The sequence below is a fragment of the Rhineura floridana genome, chromosome 6 (assembly GCF_030035675.1).
Source record: "Rhineura floridana isolate rRhiFlo1 chromosome 6, rRhiFlo1.hap2, whole genome shotgun sequence".
NCBI lineage: Eukaryota > Metazoa > Chordata > Lepidosauria > Squamata > Rhineuridae > Rhineura > Rhineura floridana.
Window position 1 is genome coordinate 71,998,277 of NC_084485.1, and position 14,446 is coordinate 72,012,722.

The window sequence follows — 14,446 nt, forward strand, 5'->3', positions numbered from 1 at the left end:
AATCTGACACGAAAGAGAAAATCCAAGGTGAAGGAACTGTCCGATCCAGCACCCTGACAGACTCACACCAGCAGGATAAAAAGTGTGTGTTTTAGGGGTTTTTCTTCACCTATCTGTCCCAATGAGAGGGAAAATAAATACAGCCAAAGAACTGGCATACATCCCTCCCCCTATCCTAGGAGTGCATTGGAGGAATTGGGGGGGCGGTTGAATCCCATGAATCCAAACATGCCATTACCACCATCAGAACAGAGATGACAGAGCAGAAAGGGCAGGGTAGGTTTCTGTGCCCACAGCAGAGAAGCTTATGAGGCCAGACCTCCTCATCTGTTCAAAGACCTCCCTCTCCACAAGCAGAGGGGGAAATCTGCTCAATCCTATGATCCCTCTAACACCTGCACAGGGACTACAGAATTGTGTCCTAAATGGGGGGAAGTGGCAGTGGCTTAGCCTTATTAGCTGCTTGAACATGAAGACTAAAACCAGCTGTAGACCCCAAGATCATGATAATCAGTGTCTGGATGAAATGGCTAACTAGCTTTGAGCACTCAAACAATGAGCAGGAGGGACTGCAAAGAAACAATTTTCAGATAACATTAATTTTGAATATAAATGTTTGCTGTTTTGCAAACCCCATCATCAGCTCCCCGCTCCTAATAATTCCCTGAATTTTCAAGTATCTCCTGCTACCTGCTAAGGAATATTTTTACTTATAAGCCAGAAAATTCACTGCTAGGAAATGGGCTGTAAAATAGAATGAGCCAAGGCTGATGAAGCCCAGAAAGAGAGTTCAAGCAGATCTCATCCAAGGCTGCCCCCTTGTCTCTCCTTCATCCCATCAGTTCTAGTAGGAACTATGAAGTTGGAGCTTTTTATTATTATCATTGTTGTTGTTGTTGTTGTGAGCAAAATGAACTAGCAGTAAAACAGCTCCAAACTATAATAAAATCCCAGACATAGGGGATATAGCTCTGGGTTATTATGCTTTCCTGGAACTCTAGCATCTTAGAGGCGGTGAGCTCTGAAAAATAATAACGAAGCAAATGGGGTCTGGAATCAGTAAGGTGGTTAGACAGCTTTCAGCAGAACGACTTTTTTCCTTTTAACTAAGGTCATGTTCCCTGGAGCTGCCAGAGACAGAAAACAGACGCCTTACATTTGTGGAGTCTCACCTTTTTCTCTGCGAGCCATTCCAGATGATAAAAAAAGCACACACTTCTCTTACTGAGAAATTCATGCTAGTGCTGATCCAGCACCAAGAATGTGAACTCCTGTCCTCATTTAATTAATTGAGAAGGAGGAAAGCCATACAAGCACAAACAAACAAATAAATGAAATACAGCTTGATCTCTGGAAGGCCCAACCCTTAAGGAGTTAATAGAAGTAAAAAGCAAACAGTCCATGAAATTGAAGAGCACCGCTGTGATTGGCAGGAGGAGCATTTTCCCAGCAAAAAAGCAGTGCAATATGAGTGCTGGGTAAATGTGAAATCCTCACAACAGAAGTGCTACCTGGGGGGAAAATGTTGGATCCTGTTCAACAAGTAAGTAACAATTACACTTGCACTCTGTGTGTGTGTGTGTGTGTGTGTGTGTGTGTGTGTGTGTGTGTGTGTGTGTGTGTGTGTGTGTGTCTTCTAAGAAAGCCCACCGTAGATTAGTGGCAAAGCACATGTTTTACATGCAGAGATACATCTCTAGATAGGGCTGGTGAAAGACTCCTGTCTGAAACTCTGGAGTGACACTGCCAGTCAGTGTAGACCAATGCTCTGATGTGATACAAGGCAACTTCCTATGTTTCCTAAAAACATTGGCAGGATCAAGGATCTTTCCTTAAGGCAATATATGTACATACAGAGTTAGTTTAGCATAATGGTTAGAAGAATAAGCTAGAAAATCCAGGGTCAATGCTCAGCCATGAATTAACTTGGGGATGCTTCAACTAAAGGAGTTTAGTGTGGAATAGCCATGGTTTGTTTACTCATTTTTTAATGGGGATCATAATAAAATCTTCTCCTCCATTTTCCCCATGCCTTTTATGCCTTTTCTCAAACTTTGGAAAATCCATCTTGTTTAAAAACAAAAAAGTAGAGTAGCACAACCCCCACAGGTGTACATCACATTAGTGCTTCTCTTCTGTCTTTTTTACAAGACATGGTTTAATGTGTACAATGATGAGTAGCTGTTTTGAGTCTATTATGTTTGTTTATTTATTTAAAATATTTATAACCCACCCCTTATATTGTGATCTCAAGCCAGAGAACAATAAAAACTTCATTTAAACCAACAGTCCTTTTACAAAGAAGAACAGTTTTTTTAAAAATGCATATTATAATCCGTCATAAAACTGCAGAACATCTAAAAATTCCAGCTAAACATTAAAGGCTTCCAAAGGCTTGAATAAATAGACATGTTTTAAACGAGCATTTAAATGCTAAAAAGGGTAGCCAAACTTCAGAGAGGAGAGAGTTCCCTAATGAGCATCACAGCAGAAGTGGCTCTCTCTTGCATTACTGCACAGTGTATGACCCCTAGTGATGGGATGCTAAAAAGGGCCTCCCCAGCAGATCTTAACTTCCAGACAGGATTATATAGGGAGATGTGCTCCTTCAAGTATTCAGGTCCCAACTTGCTCATGGCTTTGTAAGTCATCAGCAATATCTTGAATTTGAACCAGAAATGTATTTGCAACCAGTGCAATTCTTTTCGGTATGCCTTCACTATTACCTTTCAATTCATTTTCTGATTTGGACTTTTGCACCTCAAAATATTCACGCAATAACACTTACATGAAAGGCGCTTTAGTGCAAATTTAAGCCCTGCTTTTTTAAAATAATGGACCCCAAAAGGTTTTAAAAATATGTCCCGCTCAGATGAATTATCTCTTCCCTGCCCACACAGCTATGTCATACCCACTAATGAGGATGGAATCTAGTGAGATGTATACACACAGAGCTCTATGCCCTCAAAAACTAGAAAGTCAAGCTGCATCCACACAGTAGGCCATTCATGCATACATGGGTCACCATGTTTGTACACCTTCGTCCACACATGAGTGCTTTCAATTTTATACCTCCAAAATCTATGTCCATGCTTTCTGTCCACATTAGTGGGCAGTGCTTGATGAGATACATTGATGCTGTGTGTTGTCCTTTCCCCTCAATGATTATTTCTGCACCAACCATAAATTCCAAAAGCCTGAGGTCCGTTGCTGGCAGGTGCACAGGTATGTATTTAGCTGTGTATACACCTTTAAAATTTTTATTTTTGAAATATATATATATGTAGGGGAAATCTAGATTTCAACTGTGGCATGGGGGAGGGGGAGCTCTTCCCCTCACTATGGCCCCTATTGAAATTGGGGAAGAAGTTTGGAAGCTTTCATCCTGGGGCAAACAGCAGATTCTTGCTCAGGCAAAGAAATAATGAAATATTTGGCAGTCCTTTTAAATAATGATGCTTGGTAGACCTGTGAAGAGGAGAAAATGAGAGTAGATTATGGCTGCTTTACAGCCTTGAGATGCCCACAGACCCATCACTACACTTGGAAAACCAGGTGAAGCAGTGGCTAAGACAGTTGTCATCAGCACCCTCTGGTGAAAAGGCTGCAGTCTTAGATTTGGACCAGTAGTTTTAATTCATGACATAACAATCTTAAGGACTGATTTAATATAAAACTCAAGACATGAGTATATCACTAGAGGACTGTTTGGCAGCCACAGCAGAGTGTGGCAGAACACTCTTTCATGGATAGAGGCAATTGGAGATGTCACATAATTATAGCATACCACCTAGGTACAAATCAGCTTACCAACTTGTAAACACTCAACCATATCTAGTCCTGTCCTCTGGGGAAAGTGCTCTCTCATACACTGGATGCACACTTTGCTGCCATTTACCTTTGCATGTTTTTCTGTCAGGCTGAAGCATGAATCCCATTGGGCAGCTGCAATGCACCCCAGTGGCTGCATCATGGCACTTGCTGTCACAGCCTCCATTGTTGACAGCACAAGTCTCTGAAAGAAGATAAAGAAATAACTGAGAACATTAAAGCATGCATGAATTCATTATTTCAGTGACAGTTCCTGAAGGCCATTCAAGCAGTGATAGTCAACATATGCAGTTCTATAAAGATTCTGGGTAATATCCAGTGTTAGGCATGCTCAGAGTAGATCCACGGAAATAAGTGGACTTAACTTACTTAAGTCAATTGATTTCAATGGATCTACTCTGGGTATGACTAACATTGGATGTTACCCTCTGATTCTGACGCAGGAATGTCCAGTTTGATATCTCACTAGTGGATTTATAGAAGTATTAGCTCTAATTCCAGGTTCTAAATTTACAAATATTTTAACTCAAATATCGAATCTGAACACATCAATTAGACACAAATCTTTAAACTTCTAAGTCTTAGATTTTATAGTAGGGTAAAGTTTTTTAAAAAATGAACTAACAGTAATTGAAAGTTTATTTCAATAAACTTCAATATTTACATTTCAAACTTTACTGAATCCAAACTTGAATATCTTCATTCACTGTAATTTAAAGATATTAGTTACAACTTTAATTTAGATAACTTTGTTCTGAATATCAAATCTCAGCCTTAGTCAATTTGAACCAAAAGAGAAAAGGAAAAGGTCCTTTTACTTGCCCTCTCATCAAGGACAGTTTGAGCTAGCTAAATCAATGTCTAATACTTTTCATTCCTATTTTTATTGTATGAATGAATGAATGTATTCATACGGTCAGAGACCAATACAAAGGCATCAAAAGTAGTATTAATATAACCAATACAAAAACATCAAAAATACAATATTAATACTGCACAAGTTAAAACAAGACACACGTTCTAGGGAAGGCTGGGACCACCTAAAAAGGCCAGCGATCAGGACTGGGCGGGCTGTTGGCCTAGCAATGTTCTACGTTGTGTAATTGCAGTGGCACAGAATCTCGCTACCTTGCTTGTAACTTGGGGTTTTTGATCTGATAGCATTTTATAACATAAAATACGTCGTCCCTACCCGGGAATTGTTGGATGATAGGGGTGATGGTTAAAAGACGAAGGTCACGATAAAAAATACAAGCTAAAAGTACGTGGCCAACAGTTTCCACTTCACCCGCACCACAGGGGCATAACCGCTTGGCAAAAGGAATCTTTCGGAATCTACCACCAAGAAGAGCTGACAGTATTACATTAAGCTTCGCCAGCGTAAATGCGTTTCTGAGCTGAGAGGTGGGAAGAGAAGTTAAATAATATGCTGGAACAAAAGCCCCGGTGGTGTGAATAGGGCCAAGGTTGGACCCTATCTGGGAGAGGTGGTTTTGGTAGTCAATGTCTAAAATTCGTTGAAAGATGGCCTGCCTTGCGTTGGTGAGGCCTAGCAGGGAAATGGCAGGGAGTGAAAAACCTAGACTTAAAAGTTTCTTGTTTAGTGATTTTTTCCAGCTTGATAGGTATACATCAGAAAGAACAAGGGGAGCCAGGCCCACAGGAGAGAACAACAGTTTTAACCAATACCCAACCTTGAGCTTCCATATACGGGCCTCGATTGTGGGGAAACCTACTTCGAGGCGCAAAACATTGTTTGAAACACAATATGGAATACCCAGAATAGATCTCAAGAATTTGGATTGTACAGGTTCAAAGGAGGTGTATTTGGAGCAGACCATTACCTGGGAACCATACAGCAGTTGGGAAATGACTTTCACCACAAAGACTTGTATAGCAGAGGGGACATATTGCCCTCCCTTCGTGTAAAAAAACGAGAGGAGAGCCTTAGAGTTCCTCTGTGCATTGGTAATGGCGTTCTTGGCGTGGAGATGCCATGTTCCAGAAGAGTGGAAGGTCACTCCCAGATACCGATACGAGGGTACTTGTTCAATTGGTAGGCCGTTCAAGTACCAACGGTGCTTCCTCTTTTTCCTAGTGAACACTAGTACCTTCATCTTGTCCTGGTTGATGACTAAGAGTTCCTTAGAGCAATGGTCAGCGAGTGCTTTCAGCAGTCGTCGGAGGCCGATACTAGAAGCGAGATTAGAACTGCATCATCAGTGTACAATAGAATGGACACTGGTTTATTCAAAAGAATAGGCGGGTGAGATGAAACTTGTGCCAAGTGTCCAACCAGAGAGTTTATATAAAAGTTGAACAGGGTAGGAGCTAGGATGCAACCCTGCTTGACGCCCTTGTAGGTGGCAAAAGACCTAGTCAGATGGCCGGCCTTATTGCACCTGATGCTCAATGTGGTGTTTTCATGGAGGCACTGTATAAGAACTAAAAGTCGTCTGTCAATATTACTGGTCTCAAATTTTTCCCATAGCTTATCTCTGGGAATGAGATCGAAAGCTGACTTGAAGTCTATAAAGGCTGTACAGAGGCAGCCCCCCTTTCTAGATGAATATTTTTCTACAAGATGTTGGAGTATCAGCACATGGTCCATGGTGGAGCGCTCCACTCTGAAGCCTGCTTGTTCTTCCACCAGGATATTTTCCTGGTCCATCCAGCTTTGCAGTTTTTCGAGTAGATGGGAAGCATACAATTTGCTAATGATGTTTAATAAGCTAATTGGTCTATAATTAGCTGGATCAGATCGGCTGCCTTTTTTATAGATTGGGATAATGATAGCTAAACCCCAATCTTCAGTCAATACTCGTGAAAAGGGCTGCCAAGACCGGGGCCCACCAGTCAATATTGGATTTGAGTATTTCAGGAGAGATGTTGTCGGGCCCAGGAGACTTACCCGGCTTCAGTTTTGTAATTAATGAGGAAACTTCCTTGACCGATACTGGAGGCCATTTGGGGAGATTGTTTAGCGAGAGCTCAGCATGCTGGGTTCAATTCTGGCCCCTTGAATAGATATTATAAAAGTGCGGTTCCCAGGATTGCACAGAGATGTGATAGTCCAGACTAGTGGACGGTCTGGGTCATCCCCTGGCCACCAACTGCCAGAAAGTGGCTGCATCTTTAGCCCGTGAGGCTTGGATTAGGGTTTGCCAGAGCTGGATCTGGGCTGATCTTTTCTTTGTCTTAATTAATAGTTTGTATCTCTTCTTCAGTGCTAAGCAATCAGTAGGGAGTGCCAGAAGATCCTCATCCCTGTAAACTCTATATTTAGTGATTAGAAGTTTTTTCAGGTCAAGGCATTCTTGGTCAAACCAAGGTTTAGAGTAGTATAGGCATGTACATGGCCTTGCCTTGGACTTGGCAATTAGACATTGTTGAAGATCAGCAATCAAAGCTTGATACTCCACGAGTAAAGTTTCCCCAGAAGCCGACGCCAGGATAGTCTCCCGCTGACGAAGGCATCTGGATGAGTATAGTGTTCCTTTAAATTCCGACTCTGTTTTAGTTGACCATTTGACACGCACAAACCTTGGTGCATAATCTAGTTCCACGACGGGGAACCAGTCGGTGCGGGGAAACGCATTGCCACAGCACAGGGATAGGATCAATGGGAGATGGTCACGTTCCGTGCGATTGCCTACTGAGCAATTGGATACTGCACTTAGAAGATCAGAAGATACAATAAAAAAGTCTATAGCAGATGCACCAGATCCAGAGAGGTAAGTGAACTCGCCATTTCTATCGCCGTCGTTCACCATGGTCAAGTTCAAACTATGTAATATTTGAAGCAAACAGTAACCGGCAAAGTTACATCCTAAATCTTTTGATTGTCTGGCCGGAAGATTGAGCGCCTCATCTGCAGGAGGTGGAATTTAGTGGAAATAGGCGTATAATGCTCTGTCGTTCAGGCCAATTCTGGCGTTAAAATCACCAGCAATCAGCACCATGGCATCTGGAAATAGCGAGGACAGACTGGAAATATAGCACTGTAGCTTCTGGCTGATAACCTTTACCATAGTTTTCTGGTGAAGCGGGGGCAAATAAATGTTTATAAGTAAGAGCCTAGCCTAATTAGATTCAATACATAGTGACATGGATAGCCCAGGAAGAGAAATTAGTCTGTTGATGGTGGCACAGAGATTTGTGGCAACCAGCACAGAGAGGCCTCCTTTAGGCCGACCCCCTTTGTCACTTAGTGTTGCCTCCAGCGAGTAAGCGGAGAAGCCATTCAGTTTGAATTGTTCTCTGGCCCACGTCTCCTGAAGGAGGATAATATCATGGTCATTCAGAAAGTCTAGAAAGGAGGGGTCCGTGGCCTTGTTCCTCCATCCAACGATGTTCCAAGACAAAATTGAAAGCCGGGGAGTGGAAGAACTCATGGTGCGTCAAGCTAACCTAGTTTGGGTCTTGTTGATTGAATGAGCAGTTGGCGCATTGTAAGAAGTAAGAGGGTTGGATAGGGCAGACGGATTGGCCGGCGAGGAAGTTATTACCTCTAGGGAGGGCTCTAGTTGGCTGACATTTGAGATTGCCTCCTTAGATAGGATGACAGGAAAGACCACTGGAGTGGGCACCTTAATCGGAGAACCCTCTTCGCTTTTATCCAACAGTCTCATATCAGTCCAGGAGGGAGTTGAGCGTGTACACTCTGAGTTCTTCGGATTGCATTTTTGTGTTGTTTTATATGCTGGTAAGTTGATTTCAGCTACAGTCTGTAGGAGAGAGGTGCCTTTGCTCATGGGCAAGTTTGATGTTGGTGCCTTTAGCCTGGCAGTGTTGGTAATTTGCGGCTCATCGACAACCTCCGTCGAACAATGTTTTCCGTTCATGCGACAGATTTTGCGCTCAGGTTTCAACAGTCAGTCACGGAGATGCTTTATCAGTCTCTGGAGTCTAGCAATAATGTCCGACTGAGCTGGGAATGGGAGGGCACCAAAGGCACTTAATAGTCTCTCTTCGTCTTCGTTAAACTGGATTGGTCCGTCATTATTTTCTGAAGTATATTCAGGACCGTCTGACCCGTTGTTAGTTACATTGGCCTGGATCGAGTGGGCTTCGTGAAGAGGAAGCTCAGGCTGTGGCTCTGACTCGGTAGAGTTCTTTGCCAACTCAAGAGTTGATTTCGCCGATCTCTTTTCGGGTTTGACAGAAGGAGGGAGTGGATCTGGATCCAGATCAATAAGATTATTTACTATGTCACAGTCTGGTTTTTTTGGGCACACTTGGTTGGATGAAAGAGAGAGGGCAATTAGTGACGGAGGCCAGGCAGCGTTCTCAAAAATCCTTTGCGTAGTGATTCCAATTGTATGAAGCGCATCTCTGTTAGAAAGAAAGAGACTGGCTTTGTCAGGATTGCTAAAGGTCACCACTATACGAGCGTTGAAGGAGTTGTGGTAAAGATGTTCTATGTAATTAATATCGTCCCAGGTGAAAAGACCTGGCATAATGGGGTCTAGAGTCTTCAGAAGATGAGCTTTGCATTCCGTCTGCGTGGGATGACCATAGGGTTTAGAATAGTTGGATAAAACTAACTTTTGGCGATTTAATATTAATCACCATCTGGTCTCAGACAACTGACTCTGGGGATGTTTAGGTCCCTGGGATACAAAAGTCCGCGGATCCTGTTGCTCAGAGTTCTGAAGCTGAGACGAGCTATCAGTAAAAGGAGACGATAAGCGTGGAATTGCCATAACGTTCAAAGGATTGATGTTAGTTTTATCATCCTTGGAAGAGTCATCCAGTTTTGCGGTGTTGGATTCTTGACTGTTCCTCAAAGTGGGAATGGAGTCTAGTAGTTTGAACAGTTTGGCAAAGTTCATTTTCCTATAGCGAAGGAACTTAGAGTGTTTGATGTTCTTACTCTTTTTGACATCAATGTTCCTTCTTTTTCTAGAAGGTCCCATATGAGCTTTGTGTCCCTTCCGTTTGGGATTGGTAATCCGTGGTGGTTGCAGTGGGCCAGTGCATTGTCGAATGGTCTTTGTGTCAATTTCATGTTGTGAGCCAGGTTTCCTATGGGCTTCCACCAATGTGGTTAGTAACTTGTTGGATTCAGTCAGATAGTCTTTAATACAAATTATGTCCCTAGTTATCATATAGAGCCAGCACTCAAGTAGGGGCTGGTCAGATTGACCTGTTGGCGAGTCAGGTATCCTGTTTGTATCCGTACTAGATTTAGACTGTTTGGGACTTGACTGCTTGGGTTGTTCAGGGCACTCGTTGGTTGTTTCATGAGAGAGCTTATCCGTCAGCACGTTGTGTGTTCTGTGCTCAGCCAGGTTCTCCGCTAGCTCTATCTCATGTGCGAGACTGGTGGAAAGAGGGTCAGCAAAGTCCATTTGAAGGGGCCCGTTAGTATCCAGGGACCAATCCAGGGGAGCGTTGGACTGGTTTGTAGTAGTTGGTTCGGACTCCGTAGCCGTTAGAGCATAGTTCTTATCAGGTCTCTTTGCATCCTCAGGCGAATCTAGTCTCCCAGTCTTCGCTTTAGGGGGGGGGAATGTATAATTTTCGACTGCCTTGTACTTTTTGTGTGTGAAGGCATCTCACAGTTTGGAAGGATTCCCAATTTCCCGTATGTATTTCTGGTATAAACCATAATGGGATGCTATCACTTTAAAAGAAAAGGAGAGCTAAAATTACAGCTGCTGTTGTCCAGAGAAAGCCAGAACGCAAAACTAAGGCAAAGCAATTCTTTATCTTTTCGATATATTTGTTCTCCCCAGGAATTCAAACAGCCCAGGAGGGAGGGGAAAGGCTGCGACAAGTCATAAATTGTGAGAGTTTCTTACTTGGAAAGACTCTTTGTCTGTGGTAATCCCAGGTAAAAGGAAGCTGAGAAATGGACGCCAAGCAGACCAGAAAAACAGTCCTCCTCACGCTCAAGGTCGACCAAAACAAACACCAGGAAAGAGTGGGTGGTGTTGAAGTTAGTAAATCAGCATGTCGATAGGAAAAAGTAGGCTGCAGCTGGCATTTGGAGAGCACTAGAAAGGAATGGTCAAGGGAGCAGCTGGAGTAGCTACCTATCAGTCTGCCATCTTTTTCCCAACTCCATTGTATGTTTTGATATTTCCAAGAGAGGTAGAGGGAGATGAATGCACCACATCATATACCATGATATACCACATCATTGCACCTGTGTCACATAGTGCTTTGAATAGAGATATAAAATTTCCAGAAATTTTGAAGCCACAGAAAAAAACTGTGCTCCCCCCATTCTTTTCAGAAAAAACAATGGAAATGTTGGGAATAATTGATTTATAATCAATATACAATACTTATTTTTAAATACCTTTTACAGATCAAAACTCACTTTGTTACCTTAGGTACATAAAATGTATCATGTACAACTTGGTTTGCCATTAAATTATCATGTTTGGTATATTAGTAGTACAGTTTAATAATAACAAATGTAATTCACTTTTTAATGTTTTTTAAAAAAATAGTTACAATTACAAATGAAGCTACAAGCTGCTGAACTAGCATCTCTTTTGTTATGCCAGTTTATGAGAAGCAGGCAAAAGGCAATAAAAATAGGAAAAACCATCAACATTATAGTAAAAAAAAGAAAACAATTTTGTATTTTGGAATTTACTATGTCTCCTCTAGTCCACAGTGTCAAGCAGACATAAATCACTCATTTTCATAAAAGCAGCTGAGAAAAAGAGTTGAGGAAAACAAGACTCATTGAATTCTACATGAAATTTAATCAGTCTGATTTCTGAGCTATTACTATCAGTTTCTGCTTCCTCATATGTTTATTTATTTATTATTTTATTTATATCCCACTGTGTTTTTAGTGCTTTTGTTTGCTGCCCTGGGCTCCTGCTGGGAGGAAGGGGGGATATAAATCAAATAATAAATAAAACAAATAAATAATAAACCTTTTATTCTGAATAGGTCCACCATAAACTTTCTGCAGTGATTGCTATGGGTGGTTTCTTTTAAGCATTTCAGTGTGATATTCATGTTTTCAATTTTTTTATAGCTACTCAGAATTTAAAAAGACAAAAACTACTATTAAAGACAGTGGCTCATTGAAAGTTCGAATGAAAACTCGGAGCAGATGCCACTGCCCCACTGACATGCAGCCAACAGCTAACACTGATTAAAGATATTTATCACAGAGGTATCTCATCCTTTCTCCAAGCAGGCCAAGGTATATGAGATAAGTGAGGTTTATCCCACTTTATCCCCACAACAACCCTGACAAATAGAAAAAAGCAAAGGAGCCATGTTGCTCTATGAAGAAAAAAAATCCAAAACCTATGTTCAAGCAATACCTTTAGGACCAACCAAAGTGTCACAAGACAGTGAGTAAGCTTTTGAGTTCTAGATGTCACTATTTTGATGCATTGGGTTGGTCCTAAAGGTATCACCTGCATGCTGTTAGTGTGACAGAAGGTGACAGGGCTGGACAAGAATTTGCAGGGGAGAACGGAGGGGTTCTCCCTTGCAATTATCAATTCCTGGTATTTTTAAAGGGTTTTTCCTTCCTAGTTGGGTTCTGAACCTGGAAGTGAGTCTATCTGAGGAAAATGATTGCGATAAAGGGCTTTAGCAGAAGAGAATTGACAGACTCAGGTTTAAGGAAACGAACCCTCCCCTCTAAATGTCTACGCTGCCCGCTCCAGTCCTGTTATATCGGCAAATGCAGAGGATTTACTGGGGAATCTATTGGCTCAGATGAGTATTTAATTCCATCCTTTGGGTGATAGCCAATGTTAGTCCTACTCAGAGAAGACCCATTGAAGTTAATGGACATGACTAATTTAAGATTTATTAATTTCAATGGGTCTACTCTGAGTAGGATTTAGTTGACTACAATCCTATGTTTTTTGCATATGGAAGACCAAACTGCAGAAGACGACTGATGTGCCTTGTTTGAGATTCAGAGGTAATGCATGATGGCAGTACACTCATTTGTGTAAACCTGCATCTGACCCATAAAATCATAGAGTTGGAAGGAGCCTATAAGGCCATCGAGTCCAACCCTCTGCTCGATGCAGGAATCCAAATTAAAGCATATCTGACAGGTGCCTGTCCAGCTGCCTCTTGAATGCCTCCAGTGTCAGACAGCCCACCACCTCCTTAGGTAATTGGTTGCATTGTCGTACTGCCCTAACAGGTAGGAAGTTTTTTCTGATGTTCCGTCGAAATCTGGCTTCCTGCAACTTGAGCCCATTATTCCGTGTCCTGCACTCTGGGACAATCAAGAAGAAACCCAATTATTTATGAAGAGTATGTGTAAAAGGGTACACCAATGAAGTGAGCTGAACTCTCCCCTGGCTGTTGTTTACCTCCCATAGTCTCCCTTCCCTCTGTGCTTTTCTCTCAGTCAAACTCACTTCTGGTACTCAAGTTCAGCTGGAGATAAAATTGCCCAGGGAGACAGACAGACAGTGAAGGAAAAGTTTAGTGGTCCTCACCTTGACACCCATCTTACTTTCACAATTGGACATACACGGTTTTCTGTGTAACTGGGACAAGTCCAGATTTAAACAAGATGTCTTCTGCCATCATATTTAGTTTGAGCCTGAGTTGCAAATTGGAAGAGAACCCAAGGCACAGATTCCTCACCCTCACTTTTATCATCCTTATGCAAACCTGTGGAGTTTCCACTCTAGCTCTCCTTCTCAGCCTATTCAAAAGAAGCTGCTCATTACTAAAATCTCTGTCTTCTGCAACATCCTGGTTATATAATCTCAGACAAGAGAGGTGGGGAGGGGCAACCAAGACCTGATTTTTCTGACAACAGGCATTGTCCACCCCCACCCCATTTATTTAAAACGTGTATCAGGTAAAAAAACAAAACACAAGAACAGATGTTAAATAGTGTCAGCATATGAACTTCAGGTGAGAGCTGGGCAAAGAGGTGAACTCACTTCCATCTTTTGATGTATACACATGGACAAGTTAACAGACACAGGTGTGTGCTACTGTGACAATGAGATAAACATTTCCCAGAGAGGTAGCCGTGATAATCAGATGCAGCAAAAATGATGAAGAGTCTTATGGCATCTTAAAAAAAGGATATCAAACAATAATAAAAAAGGATAACAAATTTAATTATGGCATAAGCTTTCACAGGCCACTTCATCAGATGTATGAAATGGAATCCAAAATCGGCAAACTGGGAAAACAGTTTCTTCTGTAGCATCTTCAGAGTAACAAGTAAAAGTCTTGACAAAATTTCATATTCAAAATAAGTAATAGTATAATGGAAACAGGTTATCAATGAAGCGTTAACATTTTATTTGGAACACTAGCAAAAGCAGCCTGAAAACGAAGCAAAAGTAGATTAGGTAATGCCGAGGCAATAGCTTTCCATGAACTCAGCTAAGACCACTCTTTCAAAAGAGCAGAGCACCCAAGATGTTCATTCAGTCAGATAATCTATATCACACAACTTCATTCTGTCAGCCAAAGACATTGGAAATATACATGGCACCCCTGACAGAGTATGTACATGGCAGAGTTTATTGTGCCACCGACGCACACACACCCCTTCACTGAGCCCAACTGCCATACGAGGAAGAGAAGCAGCAGACAGTGAGGAACTGTCATCGCCACATGCTGCTGTTCTCATCAGCTAGGC

The 14,446-nt window shown here is 41.9% G+C and overlaps 1 protein-coding gene across 14 annotated transcripts in view; it reads right to left on the reverse strand.

Moving 5' to 3' along the window:
- Nucleotides 1-14,446, reverse strand: part of SCUBE3 (signal peptide, CUB domain and EGF like domain containing 3) — a 230,431-nt gene that overhangs the window by 38,218 nt on the left and 177,767 nt on the right. For all 14 annotated transcript variants that reach the window (XM_061632341.1, XM_061632340.1, XM_061632344.1 and 11 more), the window contains one exon: nucleotides 3,899-4,015. In XM_061632341.1, coding sequence (XP_061488325.1) covers nucleotides 3,899-4,015 — 117 coding nt within the window. The remainder of the gene's footprint in view (nucleotides 1-3,898; nucleotides 4,016-14,446) is intronic.